We start from the raw sequence: 18,462 nt of genomic DNA on the forward strand, positions 1-18,462 counted from the left end.
AGGCTTTTGGAAAGAATGAAATTGTGTGTGTGTGTGTGTGTGTGTGTGTGTGTGTGTGTGTGTGTGTGTGTGTGTGTGTGTGTGTGTGTGTGTGTGTGTGTGTGTGTGTGTGTGTGTGTGTGTGTGTGTGTGTGTGTGTGTGTGTGTGTGTGTGTGTGTGTGTGTGGCTGTGTGTGTGTGTGTGTGTGTGTGCACAAAGAGAGGGGGAGGAAATAGTTTGGAGGGGCATGGGGGTAGAGAGAACTGTACTGATTCAAACCTGCAAACAAGAACAATACACACACACACATAAATCTCAGCCCTTTAGCGACAGTCCAGCTCAGCCTCCAGCTAACAGCCAGCGGCAGCTATTCAGCACATCAATGGACCAAATTTCCAGTAAAACAGACAGTAACAAAAGTCATTGTTTTCAATCAGCCTCTCTCTCTCTCTCTCTCTCTCTCTCTCTCTCTCTCTCTCTCTCTCTCTCTCTCTCTCTCTCTCTCTCTCTCTCTCTCTCTCTCTCTCTCTCTCTCTCTCTGCATGGCTACAGGGCAGTCGGCTTGCATTGTGCAGAGTGGGTGCAGGCTGAGATGCATCTCTCCCGTGTGCACGAGGAAGACCTTTTTATTTCTGGAACACACGGAAACCAATTTGTGGAGGGTTGAAATGATTCTTGTCAATAGCGGCCGCTGCTGCCTTCAAGCTAATTAGAAACTTCAGTGCAACAGCAATAACAAGTTAATTACGTTGCAGGGATATTAAAGCCATGTATTCACCCCCCTTCTTCCCCCTCCACCAGCCCCCCCCCCCCCCCCCCCCCCCCCTCAGCCCCTCTCCTCTCACAAATCCACCAACACTCTTCTTTGTAAACACGCAGCTTGTTCTCACGCGGTCTCTTAATGCTTTGAAGCTACCGCAGATTTCAGAAAGTGCATATTCTTTAATGAATGTGTGTGTTCGTTTATCTCTGGTCCCAGTGAAGAGCCATTTGTGTACAGGATCATTACTGAAGATCACTCCTCAGTTTGCAATCAGCTCCGATGAGCTCGACAACACACACACGAAAAAGGCTAAAAAACGAAATTAACAGCAACCAAACGAGAGATTTTCTTTCATCGTTTGGTGTGTTATGACTCCTGAGCAGCCACAACACCGTGAGGAGAGCTTCTGCAACTGGATTTTCTGGTCGGTGTTTGGAACAGGGATATCAGTTGGTAAACACACATCCATGCAGGGATTTTCATGCATTTTCTCCAAGTTTATGGAGAAAAATCCGGGACGAGCGATGAGGTTTGAAAGCTGGTGGAGTGTCTGATGAAAACTCTGTCCATCTACTGTTTGTAGATCTTATTTTGTACTGTTTGTATTTTTAATTTACTTATCAATACTATTATACAATTTTTGTATAAAATCCTGAAACAAATTTATTTTATAACTCACATGCCAAATTATGTCATATCTGATCAGTCAAATTTCTCCTGCCTGAAACATGTTGTAACATAATGAACCTTCATTAGTTAATATTCAGTTACTATGCATTGAACTGTCTTTGACTTGATTCATTGGCGTAATATCAGTTTATTAACCTGGTGGTTATTTGCAGCTACCCACCACCAGAAGGAGCCATTGAGCTTGTGATGATGCTTCTGACTGGAGTGAATTACCGTTTCTCCTTCACCGTGTTGTGTACTACGCTCAATGTGCTGATGCACGTCCTCATGTGGGTCTTTTCTAAAATGCTGCAGAATCTGATTTAATATCTCTCTCTCTCTCTCTCTCTCTCTCTCTCTCTCTCTCTCTCTCTCTCTCTCTCTCTCTCACGGTTCCAGTTGGATCATTACCCTCCAGTCAGCTACACACTCCCAGACGCCTCAGACACACAATTCAACCTGGTCAAGACGCTGTTCTTGGGCAAAGTCTATGGTAAGTGTGTCTTCATGAGTATTCATGTTTTCTGCTCACGACTTTATTAAATACAAACTGGAAAAAAATGCCACTGTGGAAACATGTCATGGTCATAATTATTTCCCTTCCACATACACAGTATCCTGTTTGTAATACCACTCTGAACCCAGCATATCCTGTTTTTAAGACTGACATCAACTTTGTATCTGTGAATTACAAAGGAGAGTCCAATAGATCCTATCGCCGTCCCCACACAAAACAACAAACCTGTCTGGAAAGTTACCCTCTCCATACAATTTGTATTTTATTGATTTGGTTTGACCTGACAATCTCCAACTGGAGCTCCGAATTCACCTGGACAAAAATAGTCACAATTTAAAGGCAACCTCTGTTCTCACCCTATTCTAACCCTTTAGATAAAACATCTCCTCTTCAATTAGTCCTTACAATACCAATATATACTTTATTGAAGTTTAAAGGACCACTGTGTGCAAGGAACTTTGGGCAGAAATAGTTCAATTCCATCTGGTGCAGAATTATTGATTACAAATCCAAATAAACACAGACACTCCTGGTACTAAAAAGACAGGACGATGTAATTACACACTGAGCCCACTGGAGGGCGCCCGAGGACCATAGAAGGTTATTGGCGCAGAAACAACCCCAGCTGCTTCCTCTTCTACCTGCAGTGTTTGAATGTCCACTCCCATGGACTATTTAATTTATGATATCTGAAAAATACGATGTATATACGATGTTCAGGATGAATCTTTCTCTTTAAAACTCACATGATAATTGTTTGCACCGTGTTTGACCAGTTTCCAAAACTGTCGGTCCGAACAAATCCCTATCTTTCATTAAAGGTGGATTTTCCTTTTGATTTGACTGTGATGGATATGCAGTCATTATGACACATTATGACTCATAGCACAAATAGGCCCAGCAGCAATAGACCTGCTTATATTGTGATTCATGATCTTTTGCAACAGTGTTTTTTTTTTTACTGAAATGGTTGTTCTTAACAAGTCCCCACATCATTTGCTCCACGACCTTCGAAATCAATGACCCTAATTACCCTGATTATCAATAGCCACTCACCTTAACCCAGCTTCGTCTCCCCTAAGTGGTAATTGTGGTTAATGCCTCAATTGTGGTTGGTTTTATGAGCTTCTTTAACTACTCATAATGCACTTCTGGTAGAGGAGTGGTTCTCATTATTACTTGCTCTATCCTCTACTATCCTATTCTTCCTTCTCTCTCGTTTGCCCTTCCCTCCTCTCGTCCCTTCTTGCCTTCTATCTCAAATGCTGAGGAAGTCAGCGAGGTTGAAGTAATGGCTGACCACCTGCCAGCCAGCGCTATCGTCTGCTACACACACACGCAACGAGACCCCCTGGGAATACAGCCCAGTGCCCGGTGCACGAATACACACACATACACACAAAATACGTGGGCATGGACGTGCACAAAACGCAGACATCCATCTTTGGAAGTAACACAGCGGAGGTGTTCCAAGGACACACAGGACAAAGTCACATGTGCCGAACCAGCACAGGGAGATACTGAGTCTCTTTATGAAGAAAACATCAGGACTAATACATATAAGCAAAGCAAAGGGACATGATGATTGTGAAAGAGAGAGAACGGGGGAAATAGAAGGATGAAAGACATACTGTGATCAGAGAATAAAGGAAAGTGAGAACAAACGCAGGCTTTAGAATTTGCACATCTCATCAGATCTGCTCCACTTCTGTGTCGGGACTGCAGAGACAAGAGACGCTGTCAGACGGTGGAGATATCAGATTCTCTATTTCCAGGACACAGAGACAGACTCTGTTTGCTACAGAGCACACACACACACACACACACACACACACACACACACACACACACACACACACACACACACACACACACTGATCACAGCGACATCTCCTCTGTCTATTGTGAGCAATGGAATCTGAATGGCCTTCCCTGGTGCCCAACCTGCCCTGTCTGAGGATTATGGGTAGTTGGCTTACAAGCATCAGAGATGGATTACAAATAGTCGTGAAAACCACCACAGACGTAAAATACAAGATACAAGGCTAAAGTAGACAGCAAGGTGGTACAGTGGCAGTAGCACTGTCTTCTTGTGGCAGAGCAGTTCAAATCCCAGCACAGAAAGCAGAAATGTAGGTGCCCGAAAGCTGTAACGTTATCTGGGCAATAAAATGTTTCAGACACTGGAATGTTCCCTAGGAGTTCAATTAAAAACAGCAGGGCCTTCTGGTTTTCTTCGCTTCTGTCCAGTGCCCGCTGTTAATCAAGTTTGGATGTCCCAGTCCCAGTTCAAGTCCTAGCTCCAGGTTGTCCCTGTGTCTGCATGGGTTTTCTCCAGGTGCTCCAGCTTCCTCCCACAGTCTAAAGACATGCACATGATGATTAGGTCCATTAGAGACTCTGTGAGTGTGAATGGTGTCTGGCTGTTGGCCCGGTGTTATGATGGCGACCTGTCCAGGGTTTCCCCCCCTCCCCCCAGACCTAATGTTGGCTGGGACTGTCTCCAGCTCCCTCACTCGACCCTCAATGGAAGAGCGGTATGGATAATGACGGACGTATGGAAATTACCAAAAAGACACACAAATTTAGATGCAATAATATGTAAAGACACAAATGACGCAATTTCCATTTGTGTGTTTCTTGCTCCTGTGTAGTAGGAGTGGGACACCAGTAACATGTCTATGTAATCTGTGAGTGTCTATACAAATAGCAGCTATTTATTAGTATTATTTCATAATAGAATATGTTTGTTCACCATTTAATATTATATTGAATAAATAGTATAACAATTAATAATTTACAGGTTATTGTTGTCAGGAACTTCTACATTAAGACCCGTGAGACCTCCATGTATCAGACGTGCATTAAAACATCTTAAATAATAGATAAAGATCAATACAGAGGAGTTAATTCATTCATTCACTGCCGGTTGTTTTCTAGAGACACAAATAACAGTTGTTGTTGTTGGAAACTGAGACGAGTCATCGTCTGGTTTGTGGCCATGTTGTTGTTTTACTGCTCGTTTACTAAATGTTATGTGTTTAATTTTAGTGTTTATGTGCTCTACTTGATACGTCTGTTTTTTCTTTATATTGCTTTACTCATCATTTGTACTTTAGTGCCTTTGTCCATGTTTACATATGTCATACAGCTTTTTAATTGATTTATATATATATATATATATGCTTACCTTGTGTGTGCTGTGTTTTTTTTATACATGTGTCTTATATGTTATTTGTGTGTTGTTGTTTTTTACCATCAATCCACCTGCATGACTAAATCTGGCACAATTTCATGTTGGACTCAAGCACGCATGTAAATTATTGTGCGTTGTCCCTTTTAAATACAGGAACATAAGTATACACATAAAACATAAACATAGCCTATAATCACTGCATAAAGTTCAATAACAATCCTGGAATCAGCTCCGTGTTATTCTTCTTTTTTGGGAACAAAATCAAACTTTTTACTTTTCTTTAATTGAGAGTTCAGTTGTTTGTGTAGCAAATATTCATTTGTCAGCATGTTTGTTGTAGCTGTCAATGTGAATCCCTCAGATTCACGGTCATGATAATCACAGTGTTTGCTGCCACGGGTAATTGTCCTAAAGTGGTATTGATCATGGAGCACGGGGATGATTCAGCACATGCTATATACGACTGAACCTGCTGTAGCCTGACAGTTGTGTGTGTGTGTGTGTGTGCGAATGTGTGTGTGTGTGTTAATGTTTGTGCGTGCCTGGACTTTATGTGACTGTGTCTCACTAAGGGAATAGCTTGAGAGCCACAGGCAGAGGGAGAGTAATGGAAACGGTGACACTGAAAGTCGCTATCAGAGACAGATGATTGTAGCCCTGAGGGTTGGTTGTGAGGGACATGTACATCAGTGCTGCACTAAAACTCTGATTCATCTCTTGAATTTCTTTTTATTCCCTGAGCCTCTCTCATTCTGGGAAGTCTGTCCACGCTCATTCAACACCTCGCTCCCTGTGGGTGCTGCCAATTATTTCACACAGGCTCAAAGGCTTCAAGGTGAAGGGGCTTCTTCTCTGAGGAAGATAAAGGAAAGACGTCTGAATGCAAATAACAGCCGTTAAAGTTTGTATTTATGTCCAGACGTCACGCTGACCTTCAAATGTTTCGGATAAGTGTCGTCATCTTGGCAAAGCATGGACCCAACTGCTTTAGGCCTCGTGGCTGAGGAGATACAGATCCATAGGGTTGGGGGTTCGATCTCCTCCAGTCCACATGCCAAAGTGTGCTTGAGCAAGATACCGAACCCAAAATGTTCCCTGACCGTAAGGCTCTGTGTACAGTCTAGACACTAATTGTATGAATGTCTGCTTGAAGTGGTGATGCTCGAAACATTCCAGAGTTCTGGAAAATGTCCGGAAAATGTCCAGGAGGCAGGATTGAATTGCACGTTTTTGTTCACAGTACCGAAACTCTGGTTTGAGGTTTCAGTTGATGACCAAAAGCTATTTTTTCAGTTTTGAGTCCATCCTGTTGCGTCATCAGCAGTTTAACCAGGGGGCTGGCAGGAAGAGGGACTCCGACATTTGCACTTTATTCCTTTTCAGGTGTTATGAGCTGACATTTCACCGTTCTATATCAGCTCTAGTTGATCTAGATTGATTTGATGTTTGCTTTGGTAGACAATGGCACATGTCTTGCTGAGGAAGGTGTATTATTTAATCATTTAATCTGACTGCTGCACTTCTCATGACGTCCTCCGGGTTTTCTGCTCTTCAGGATCCAGAATCAGAACCCATTGAATCTCTATAAGAACCGAAAAAAGCACAAATCATATATACTTCACAGTGCTGCTGACTTTTGTCCAGGGCAAGTCATGATGAACTTGAATCAATCTCCTCCCCTACACAGGCAGCCGCTGGTTCGATGCCTGGCGTTCCTGTAGTGGCGACCAGACGTCCTGACTCTGATCAGAGCATCGATCAACCCTGACTGTATATGAGCCTGATAACACAGAGCCTGTTCGTTCTTATCTGTCTCCGGGCAAATCTGTAATCTCTGAGTGCCCTTTGATCGTTGGAGGTGACTTCACATGTGGTCACTGTTTTGTTTATACAAGGGATGACATCATCGCTGTCCTCCCCGCCTGTTCGCCACTAGCTGTACTTTTCAGACTGGCGAGTCCTGCTCCACGCCGGCGTGGAATCCGGCATCCTGGTTTTCTCCAGCTGGTGCTGTGGGGGTGGGTCTGCACTGCAGAGAGAGGGAGAGGGAGGTAGAGAAAGAGAGAGAGAGAGAGAGGGAGAGAGAGAGAGAGATGCTTGCAAATGTGGTCCTGTACTAAGAGACTCACGTAGCTGAGAGGGAGAACAAGGGAGAGGAGAGGAAGCTTCAAAACTGTCGTTAACTCCACATATAGGTAACTACAGTGTGTGTGTGTGTGTGCGTGTCTTATTTTGCATTTGTTAATGATTATACATGTGTTTGTCTTTCTGAACATGAGAAATACAGTGTTTCATCTGCCGGTTTTATTCTTAAAATTCCAATCAAGTCACAATTTTTATGAAAATATTGCACTCCTGAATTATATCGCAGGTGACTTGCACAGAATCCTGGTGCGTTTCCGAGTCTTCTTCAGAGTCTTCCTTCTAGAGAGCGTGCTAACCTGTGATCGGTGCTCTGGCTGATGCATCTCTGTTGTGTCTGGAGGAAGCTTGAGGTGGCAGTGATAAAAACACATGTGGGCGTGCATGTGTAGTGCTCATCATGGGAGGGTGTAGCAACCACAGGTGTATGGTCTTAAACCAGTAAACATCTGCTACAGCTTCTCGTTTATCTGTCACATCTCACCACCTCCACCAGTTCCTCCATCCCATACCTCTTCTCCTCACTGGTCTGTGTTCACTGCAGCTCGTGGTTTGGTTTAATTCACATTGTTTCAGTGACACAGCAACATTTCATTTACATCCAAATTCTGTATGAGAAGGGAATGAATATTGGTCAGGGATAAATCCTTAAGGTGATGTCATTTTTACATGTTAATATACACAATATACAAATAAGGATAAAGGAAAATATCTTTCTTACAGTTTATGTGTTCCTTATTTATTTCTACTGTTTTCTTGCTTTTTTGTATTTCTATCTGGCTTCCCCTCCCTAATTTATTCTGCCCCTCTCTACGGCACATCAGCCATGACCAACGTGTGTTTGTGTGTATGTGTGTTTGTGTGTTTGTTTGCTTTAGTGACCATGCTACTTATTTATTACTGTTGCACAGGGTGCGGTAGGTGGCGTCGCATTAATATTCTTTTGATGTGTCTCAAATGCATCATACTTTCATGAACGCCCCCCCTCTCCCCCACATCAGCTTCCATTTGTTGCCATGGCAACTGCGTGTGATCTCTTCTACCCAGCCCTTCCATTTGAGCACCCTTCGTGTCACCCCATTTCTTTCCCACTCTCTCTCTCTTTTCCACCCTGATGCACACACACACACATCACACACTAGAGACCCTCCCGTCTGTCTCCGTGTCCTCATGTCTCTCACCTTCCTCCTCCACCACCAGCCCTTTCTGGAGGTCACACCCTTCCTCTCTATTCTCTTCATCCTACCTTGGTTTTTTTGAGAGAAACACCAGGTGCTTTTCTACGCTTCGTATCATTCTCCGCCATCTCACTCCTTTTCCAAAATACACCTCTCTCTCTCTCCATTCTCCTCAGACCAGACCTCCCGTCCCAGTTTGGTTTGCTGCGTCACCTTTTGAATTATTCATGTGATGTCGTTGGTCACCCTGGTGACACGCCATCAGGAGGTGCAGTGCTCTTATCAAAATGCTGACCTTGTCGCTTCAGTCTGTGTGTGTGTGTGTGGGGGGGGGGGGGGGGTGTGAGGGGTCACATATGGTGCACCGTGCAACACCATTGTTGAACCTAGTTGTAATCATGTGTCATGGTACATTTCATTATTGGTAGTCTTAAGACCAGACACATTTGTCCCTGCTCTGTTCTACACAGGATTAGCGAGTGGGACAGCTGTTGGGTTGTGTGTGTTTGTCAATGTTAGATTGATTAGTCTGGACGACCCAACAAAAAGTCCCCAGAGCAAAGACAAGAGAGGATTACAAGCCTACAGGCCAATTTCTACTAATGCGTTGAATCAACAGTCGAGGTAACTGTTGCTCAACATTCATTAGCTCATATTCCAACATTATCTGTTGTGTTTCAGTTTGCATTATTTGAATTATACACATACACACACACACACCTGTATGGAAAAACCCCACTGTCAACTAGCATTTTTGAAAGTGCAATGACACAGACACACCAGCACACAAGTATAACCGCTCACAGCAACGTAGGCTTTGTGTTGATCTTACACACAAGCATGAGCTACATGTAAGTGCAGTTAGAAGGAGGTGATCTAACTTGTTGATGTGCAGAGGATGACATCACTCTGTATAAAAATAAAAATTCTGGGCTCTTGTTTGTGTTGTGCTTGTATTTTATATTATTGTGAAGCATATACGATTTCATAGCCGAATCAACATTCACAAATCCACAAAGCTACAGGATCATTAGATCAGGTTTCATTTAGTCTCTATTGTGCAACACCTGGGCAGCAGTTAAAATGAAAACCAATAAAACAGCATCCCACCTGCTGAGTGGTATTTACTGCTCTAGATCGCGGAGAACAAATACATGTATTTGGAACTCGGATGTTTTAATCCTCATCAAGGAAACATCACCTTTTCTGCCTAATCCTGCAGGATTGCATTTGTCACGCAGCTCTGTCTTGGAAAGGTGTCGGGTCATGAATCAGAAATGGTCTGGTAATACAAGGCTTAAAAGACATTTAGTGTCTGTGTGGGAGAATCCTTTCACCTTGATCCTTGCATTCGTAATTTCTCATTAGTAATTTTCTTCTGAGCATTTTAAGAAAATGGTTAAGGTCTTTCAAGTCACGTGCCTCAAATCAAAGAAAATGTTCAGGTCAGGGATTTCAAGTGAAGTCAGGTCTTTTTTCAGCGTTCGTCCAGAAAGTTGCATGTCCTCAAATATTCGACTAGAGTCAAGTCCTGGGACTCGAGTCCTCCAACTCTGCCTCAAATCCAGATCTGCACATGTGTACAATATTGCATACAACATACTAACTGATCTCAGAACAGTGGAAGCTGCGTAATTGGCAGTTTGACCAGCACACGTGTGTCAAAACCATGATTATTCGCAATACAAGTATTAGCATTATACACTGTGTATGATATGACCGCCACCGAAAGTGAAGCCAAAGGTACTCAAATGCCCCCTGGTGTCTGGCTGTAGTATCTGTCATAAAACCTGCTACCTTAATGTTATCGTATGGGACTTATCTTAATGTACAATCTACGGTCAACGTGCAAAACATGCAGCTCCCCCTTCGGCTTGAAGGGCTTTTTTGACGATCAATCCCGCGAAAATGAGAGGATAGATTCAACAGCTACCTTCTGGAGACGATAGCCTACTGCAGCCATAAGAGGGCAGTCCCATAAGAATGCTCTTCAGAGATGTAAGGAAATATCCACATCAGTATTGATCTAATTGTCCTTTTTTAAGCTTTTACTTTGTCTGCACGGCACATCGTTGATCGAATGAACCCTCCCTTGGGAAATCACAGGCTCCAGATTAATAATCCAAGACAAGGGAAGATAGTCTGCGCTAAACCAAACACTGGTATTGTCGGCATTGTATGCAAAGCAGCCTGTTAGAATCGTAACAGAGAGCCTATTGGTATTCACACACAGGCCTCTGCAGTGAGTAGGTTCAGAGAGTGCCTGGATTCAGATCCTGTATTCATGTCGTTATCAGTATTCTGCTCACCGTGCTCACTGTAACCCTCCGAGCCGCTTCTCTCCTTCATGTCTGTCTGCCTCTCTCCACCTTTTGTGCACGCCCCCATGCATATGCAGGGTCACGCACACTTGCTTATGCAAACCATTCTCAAAGGTTCTGAAGGGACTGAAAGCAGGTACATTTGTCTGCTTCACCTGAGGGGTGATGCTGAGCCACATTTCAGCTATATATGTACCGCATGTGTATAAATATACAGTGTACGTGTCTGTAGGAGTTCTGGTCAGATGTTGAATACACAGAAGACGAGCGTTGAGCTTTATTCCGGGCAGCACAGTCGATAGTGCGCAAACCCACGTACACAGGCTTGTATTTGACCCATCAAAATGGAATAGAGGAAGGGAATTGAATTATGAGCCATGTCCAGATACTCAGATTGTCTAACATAACACAATTCATTAAACAAACACACACACACACACACACACACACACAGAGGGAACAGTCGTCTCTTGTTAACATTTTGCTGCAGATTTATCCAAACCGTTGCTCTTGGGTGTGGCACCGTCGTCCAGCAGCAGCAGAGCAGCCATGCATGTTAAAATACCGTCCAGGCTCCGTCAGCCCACACAGCCATTTCATGTGAAGGAGCAGGACATTTCACTTCAAAGCGCCTGAGACTGTTTGTGCTGTTTTGAAATCAGACCAGGTTTGTGCCTGTGGCCGTCATTTTATGCATCATTTAGGTCGGAGGGATTTTGTTATTTGCTGCCTGTTGTTTCTCCTCTCTCTCATCTTCTCTGCAGGTACCTTGTGTGTGTACGTGTGTATTTAAGCCAGGGAGAATCGTCTTGTGACTGCACCAAAAATCCTCCTTCCCCATTTGTGCAGATTCATGTTCTAACTGGGCGTTCTAGACTTGCAGGACATAGGTTTTACTGTATGTGTGCATCAGCAAAAATGTGTGCTTAAAGCAGGACTTTGAGTTTAAGCGTCAGAGTGTGTTTTGATCCCCACCGTCCCTCAGCATCTGCAAATGTTGTAGTCTTGCTTCCTCTTAAGTTCCATCACATCAAACTGGTTCGACATTCTTATCAAATAAGATGAGATCAATGACCTCAGCTTCTTGTCCCCGTGCAGAGACCGGACACGTAGACCCGGTCCTCATCGAGCGTTACAACACGCCGGGCTTTGTCGGGTGCCTGTCGCGGGTGCAGTTCAACGGCGTCGCCCCCCTCAAGTCTGCGCTGAGAGCAGCCGCACAGGCCAAGGCCACGCCCACAGACGCTCAGTCGGACAGACAACCCCCCGCCGCACTGCCGGTGTCTTACCAGGGCAAACTGGTGGAATCCAACTGTGGGGCATCACCTCTCACCATCCCGCCAATGTCTGCTGCAACAGATCCCTGGCATCTGGACAACACAGGTGAGCAGAACCGGCCACATCGAATCAAACACACTCACTCACTTCCCCAAATGTGCCCGATTTTTTTCATCAAGATCTCTGTCTTATTTCTTTAGAATTTCAAAAAGAATAACAGACCATGCCCTCTCTCGCAATGTTCAAGAGCATGGGAAACCGTTCCCTCACCCACATCATTCCACCAAGGGTCATGGTAATAGGTCCAGTAGTCTTTGCGTGATCCTGCTGACTAACAAACAAACATGGAGGAAAACTGAACCTCCTTGGCGAAGGAGAGGATGTTGCAAAGTCACATTCAGAACCGCTAACGAGAAAGTGCCATGACATTTTTTTTACAGGACGCTCATTGTCTCCTCATCACTTACTTCACCTGGAGGTCATCTTGTGTAGTTTCAAAAGAGTAAATTGCATTTTATTACCAAGTTTATCCAAGTTTAAAAAACCTATTAATTTTGGTGAAAAGAGGTCAAACACACCAAAAGTCAAATATTTAGTCATAATTCAGGATTGCACTAAGAATTAACAAGTTATGTGGTTATCAGTCAGAAAATATTCATAACCCTCCTATGGTTGCTATGCTTAGTTGACATATGCAAATTTGATCTGTTGTGAATCAGCTAGGATCGGCTCATTTAGGTTCCAGATGTGCACTGTTACACACATCGAACACAACCAACAGATCCCTTACACAGCTACACACACACACAGACAGACAGACAGACATCAGTACTCTCGTATCTAAAGTTTCCTTCCACAGCAGTGTTTAGTTTTCCACTGCGTCGTTATTCCGGATGCAGCAGTTCTTCCTCAGGCTCGGTGCCGACTGCACCTCTGGGAACGTGGAGCTCCCGGAGATCGATCCAGCCCATCGACCCGGACTCCAGGTCCAAACCACACACTGCCCATCAAAACTCCCCCGTCAGCGCTCCACCGTCCCTCCGCAGAAAGGATCAATATTTATTCTGCTATACCTTTTTCCTTACGTATCATCCGTAATCATCAGTGTCAGACTTCTCTTTTTTCTCAGATTTCTCTTCTTTTCACCGTATTGGTCCTCTCCTCTCAACTCTGTGCCCTCGAGTCTCGTCTTTACACATGATGAATTCTTGATGTTAAATCCGAGCACGTCCAGGCTGCAGACAGACTGAAATGCGTCTGATTGCACCTCAGTCCACAATTACATTCTATATTCACCAACGTTTCCCTCCCCAGCCTCGTCCTCTCATCTGGTTAGTTCCCTGGAGAACGATGCTGTCAGCAGAAGAAATAGCTGACGGCTCCTTCCACTGTTGTGTGGATGTGTGCACATATGCAGGTTGTTTGGATTATGCCCTTTGAAGTGTTTGTGTCTGTTCCTCCGTCGGCACAACAGACGGGCCTGACATCACAACAGCGTCTTTCTCCTCCGTCAAGTCTCCCTCGTGGTTTCACCTCAGTGTTTGCTCGTCTCAGACTGAAGCAGCGCCTACATTGTTTAAATAGCAAATGCGTTGGTGCAGATCTGAGCATATCTGAGCATTGATAGAGGCTTTTGTTGCCTCTATCAGTGAGGGGCGCTCAGGTGTTCAGTTGATTGCTATGTTGAGGCAACAAAAGCTTGGTCAGAAGTCACTGATGCAGTATTCTACTGTTATTTTAGGGGCCTTTATTATGAAACTCATATGTGTCTACACAGGCTGTTAGCAGATCTGTTTCTGCCTTTTCACCTTACACATGAGCGGATCTGTTTCCTCTGGAGGGAAGAGTTCTCTCATACTCACCTGGCAAATCCACCTTCATTTTGCAATGTCAATCCAACAAGGTGTAAGCACAGCTGGATTTTAAAGGGAATGGGAGTTGGCCCTCTGGTTGGTTTACTGCATATTATGCCCAAAACACATCAATTAATAATCAAGAGACGTTCAACCCTTTGTGAAACTATTATTCGCGTTTTATACGTGTGAACAATAACCAAGTCTCTGCAGAACAGCATCATGACATGTCTGTATTTTCTTGAACAGTCTTGTCTGTCTGTATTTTCTTAGAATCTACTTTTATGTATGATATATGTACGTTTAATTTGACTCTCTTTCTCTCTTCTCTCTGTTTCAGATGCAGAGCTCCCCTTTAATGAGGAGAGAGTGATTCCTGATGGAGTCAACAGGGACTCGGCCATTATTGGAGGTACAACGTGTCGCCATATTCAGCTTTGCATTTCAGCTGTCAAGAGGCAACTTTGTCTCAGATGCTCTCGCTGCTTTCAGACATGAACCGATCTCCACACATTCTCCTGAAAGTATCAGGAGAGGCTGCGCAAATGTCCGAGTCAGTTGCCCACGTGAGAATACAGCAGGAGAATATTTGAAGAATTTAGTGAGTTAATGAAGTTTATAAAAAGTGGAAGACAAGAGATGTTTCTGTTGGCGTAAATGCATCTTACCTGAGAATCTCCTGCTGTGCTCTTCATATGTGAAAGTCTGGGGAAAGTCCGGCCTCCATTGTCTACAGATTCCCTATGTGTTCATGTCTGAAAACCGCTATAGTGAGTGAACATGTTACTACAGATAAACAATTCAATACCAAACAGTGATGTATTTCCATCGGTGAGCCGTACTGTCAGATCACGTGCAGTTAACGTGCCCTCCTTTCCATCTCATCTAATAACCAACAGGGAAAATACCAGTTCTTGTAACTTATCCCTCGATGTCCTTCCCCTGCACAGGCATCATCGCGGTGGTGATCTTCACCATCTTGTGCACCCTGGTGTTCCTGATCCGCTACATGTTCCGTCACAAAGGCACCTACCACACCAACGAGGCCAAGGGCAGCGGCGAGTCCGCGGCAGAGTCGGCGGACACGGCCATCATCAGCACCGACAACCCAGAAACCATCGAAGAATCAAAAAAGGAGTGGTTCATCTAACAGCCAGTGGGCGGAGGACTCGGGGAGAAGGAGGTGATTCGTTATGACTAACGGTCGCCACCGAAAGGGGAGGAGGTATCATTCAGCGACCAATCACGGGGGAGACGGAGGAACGGCTGCTCGAGCAGGACAATAATCTCCCGGAGCGGGCGGGGGGGGATGTGGGGAAGACGTGTACAGGAATCTTTTTCGTTGGTTTGTTTGTTTGTTTTAGTTTTTTTTATATATCCAGAGTATTAGAGAGAGAGGACCAGTTATTTAGCGGGGCACAGCTATAAGAGACTGTACTTGTATATACTAACCAGCTCGTCCTTCTTTGTATCGTGCTTGGGAGTTTTCAGGAGTCCTTTGAATACTGTATATGACAAATAATTATACTCACCGGGTCATGTGATAGCACAGATTTATCTGCAGTCTCTGTTGCGTTTTGATTTTATTTTTTAAGAAAAGTCTTATATTATAAATGATCAAATCGACATGCCAAACCCTTTTTTTTTTCTTACTTCATCAACCCTCATGTATGCCACTAATACTGCGGTGATATCGAGCTGGATATGGATGCCAAAATTCACTTTGTAAATAATAGTTTGTGTTATTTTCTTTTTCTTTTATTCAGATTTATTCAGAGTCCGATAAATAAACACTAATGAGAACTGTAAGATCTATATTGCGATTATATCATGAGTCTGTTTGTTATATATGTGTGAAGTAGAGAGTATTATGTTAAAAGTTTATGACATGCGATTGTAATGGGACATTCCTTTCTGAGGAGGGGCAGAGAGGGGTTTCTCAGTGCTCGTGGTTGGTTTAGCTCAGCGCGGCAGCTTTCTTTTCATTCAGATATCGGCGAAACCTTGAGCCTTTACTCCTTCACACTGGAGACGGTCGATTAGTTTCTTTGCCAAACACTTGAGTCTTATATCTTTTTTCTGTGTAGGTTTAGACCTTAGAGTGACGCCATGGGTTCACAGCCCGTGCAAGCACCTGTGGGTACAATGTGTGGTCAGATCCAACAACCCCAACTGATGTTTAATGAGTTGTATTGGTGCACTGATCACCAGGCATTAAAGGAGACATAATCTGCTAATGTTCAGGTTCATAGTTTTAATTTGGGAAAATGTTTACCTGCTCAAATGTGTATTATGCAAAGGTGAAATGTGAAGCAACGGCCAGACTGCTGACAAGGCCTTTCAGGAGCTTCAGTGTGTTCTGTGGCGGAGAAGAAACTCCCTGTACCGCTGTGTTTGGGCTTTTTAAATTTACATAACACACAAGAGGAAAGAGAAAATATGTTATAGCATAATATGTCTCCTTTAAGTGGTGGAAGCAGCATAGAACAAAGTAGACGGCCAATATTCATTCAAGATCTGGGACAAGGTTAGGATCATGGTTGGCGGACTTGTCCATTGTGCCTTCACGGTCTCGAGCCATGTCGCCTTGCCCCGGTCCTTTTACCAGGAGCCAGAACAAGAACTCGAGCGCTGGTTTTATTTGCCTGATTTGGAATGGTGCCGTGTTTCCACGAATCTCGATCAAAGCTTGAATTTGGAGCAAAGCTGTGCAGCAGGAGCAGCGACATTAAAGAAGAGCTACACACCACACAGGAAATATACACAATCTGTAACCCACATTTAACACGCATGCACGTTTGATGGCGCGTGAGTCAAGGTCGTTCAGTCGAGGATGCTCCTGCTTTGCGAGCGATGATGAATTGACCTTCACTCTGTGCCACTGTTGTCCAACACGCATTCAGAAATGTCACGTTTTCTAACCGTGTTTTTTCAGTTACCTGTTTATCTTACTGCAGCATTGTCAGTGTGTTACAGTCATAAGCAGCTGCCAACTATTTTCATTCAATTCAGCCCGCCTTTCGACTGCAGCCTCAAAGAAGACTTTATCCGAAACACATCCACTCATGAAGGCAAACAAGTGAATTTTCAACTTTACTTATTATCTTTTATTACACTGGTTATATTACTCAGACTTTACAACAATGCCCTTGATATTTGGTAGCAGCGATTAGGATGGACTCTCAGCTCCAGCAGACAAAACCATGGCCCACATGTTTTGCTTTCCGTTCTGTTGAGTTCAATAAAGAGTGTTTGATCTTTAATATCAGTCTTTGGTGTCACATGTCTCACAAGTCGAGAAGTATTTTCTCTTGTTCTCACTTACACCCTGTGACCGTGCCGATAATGTTTTCATTTGCCTCCGACCCATAAGCTACTGCTTCGGATCGTCACTCCTGTTTTGTGGCTTTGCCCCATTTTCCCCCTAATGAAGTGAAAATAACATGAAAGAAGAAAGATAGTTGAGAAGTGCAGTAAATCATTTATTTGAAGAAGGAGTCTAAAACAAACCCAGAAGATTAAACTGGGAGTTGAAGAGGGAGAGGTGACAGTGATACACGGAGTCAGAGGGAATGAATCATAACTACACACATAGTTTTTCTAACTGGGTTACTTAGAAGTTAATAACAGCTCTGGTCCCATTTTTCATAAACTGAGAGACGGTAAATATGGCTCCTTATCCCCCCCCCCCACTCAGTCAATGAGCAGCAGTTTTTTTCTGAACAAATTGTATTAAACCATTTTTAGCTTTTCAATTTGAAAATATGATTTGTCTTAAAACAGGCCATGACTTCCCCTGTGGTCACTGTAGCTTTATGAGAAGCTCATTTATTCCATGAGAGATACAGTTTTTTGTTTTACTTTCTTTATTTTTATTCTATTTAACCATTTTAGACTGTTATTTGAACACTTATACAGATCATAGTGCCCCCATGTGGTTCAAAAGTGTAGCCGTCTTTCTATCCATCTATCTCTCTATCCATCCCATCTATCTTTCCGTCTCAAAATGAACACATGGTTTGTGGAAGTCGTGTCATAGGCTGCCTCCCTGTGGTCAGAAAGTGTAGCCTCATACAGACGTCAAGTAAAAATAATCAAAAAATCTATTTAACTCCATTCAACAAAACCATTTTCATCCCTGTCAGGATGATCAGGACAATCTGTTCACGATCTCACCACACAAATCAACACATGCACCTCGAGAGCCCCAATAACGTTTGATATAAAAACACTTGTGATGCCATGTGTTTGTTGACTTGTTAACAAATGTGTAAATTCAGTTCAACTGTGAGTCCTCACATGATGCTGTTTTTAAGTCCAAAGCCACTGTTAATCTAATCCATTCAATGCGCTGCTTATCTGGACCTTTTGTTTTCAAACCTGCCTTATATTTGAACACATTTTTCTGGCCATCTACATTCCTCATGGGGCATATGTTATGCGCGTTTATCAACCACCAGGGGGCGGTATAGTGTTTCACATCATTGGTGTGACTGCCAAACAACAGATTTGAATTTCTAAAGTGTTTAGCCACCCAAAAAAATAGAAACACTCTGAAACATTCG

The 18,462-nt window shown here is 43.6% G+C and overlaps 1 protein-coding gene across 1 annotated transcript in view; it reads left to right on the forward strand.

Annotated features, from left to right (window-relative positions):
• Window positions 1–15,712, forward strand: part of cntnap2a (contactin associated protein 2a) — a 305,794-nt gene extending 290,082 nt beyond the window's left edge. Inside the window, exons 23-26 of the mRNA XM_062379226.1 lie at window positions 1,812–1,905; window positions 11,865–12,149; window positions 14,238–14,309; window positions 14,848–15,712. Coding sequence (XP_062235210.1) covers window positions 1,812–1,905; window positions 11,865–12,149; window positions 14,238–14,309; window positions 14,848–15,047 — 651 coding nt within the window. The 3' untranslated portion in view covers window positions 15,048–15,712. The remainder of the gene's footprint in view (window positions 1–1,811; window positions 1,906–11,864; window positions 12,150–14,237; window positions 14,310–14,847) is intronic.
• Window positions 15,713–18,462: the final 2,750 nt, after the last annotated feature.

This window comes from Platichthys flesus, chromosome 21, assembly GCF_949316205.1.
Source record: "Platichthys flesus chromosome 21, fPlaFle2.1, whole genome shotgun sequence".
Classification (NCBI taxonomy): domain Eukaryota; kingdom Metazoa; phylum Chordata; class Actinopteri; order Pleuronectiformes; family Pleuronectidae; genus Platichthys; species Platichthys flesus.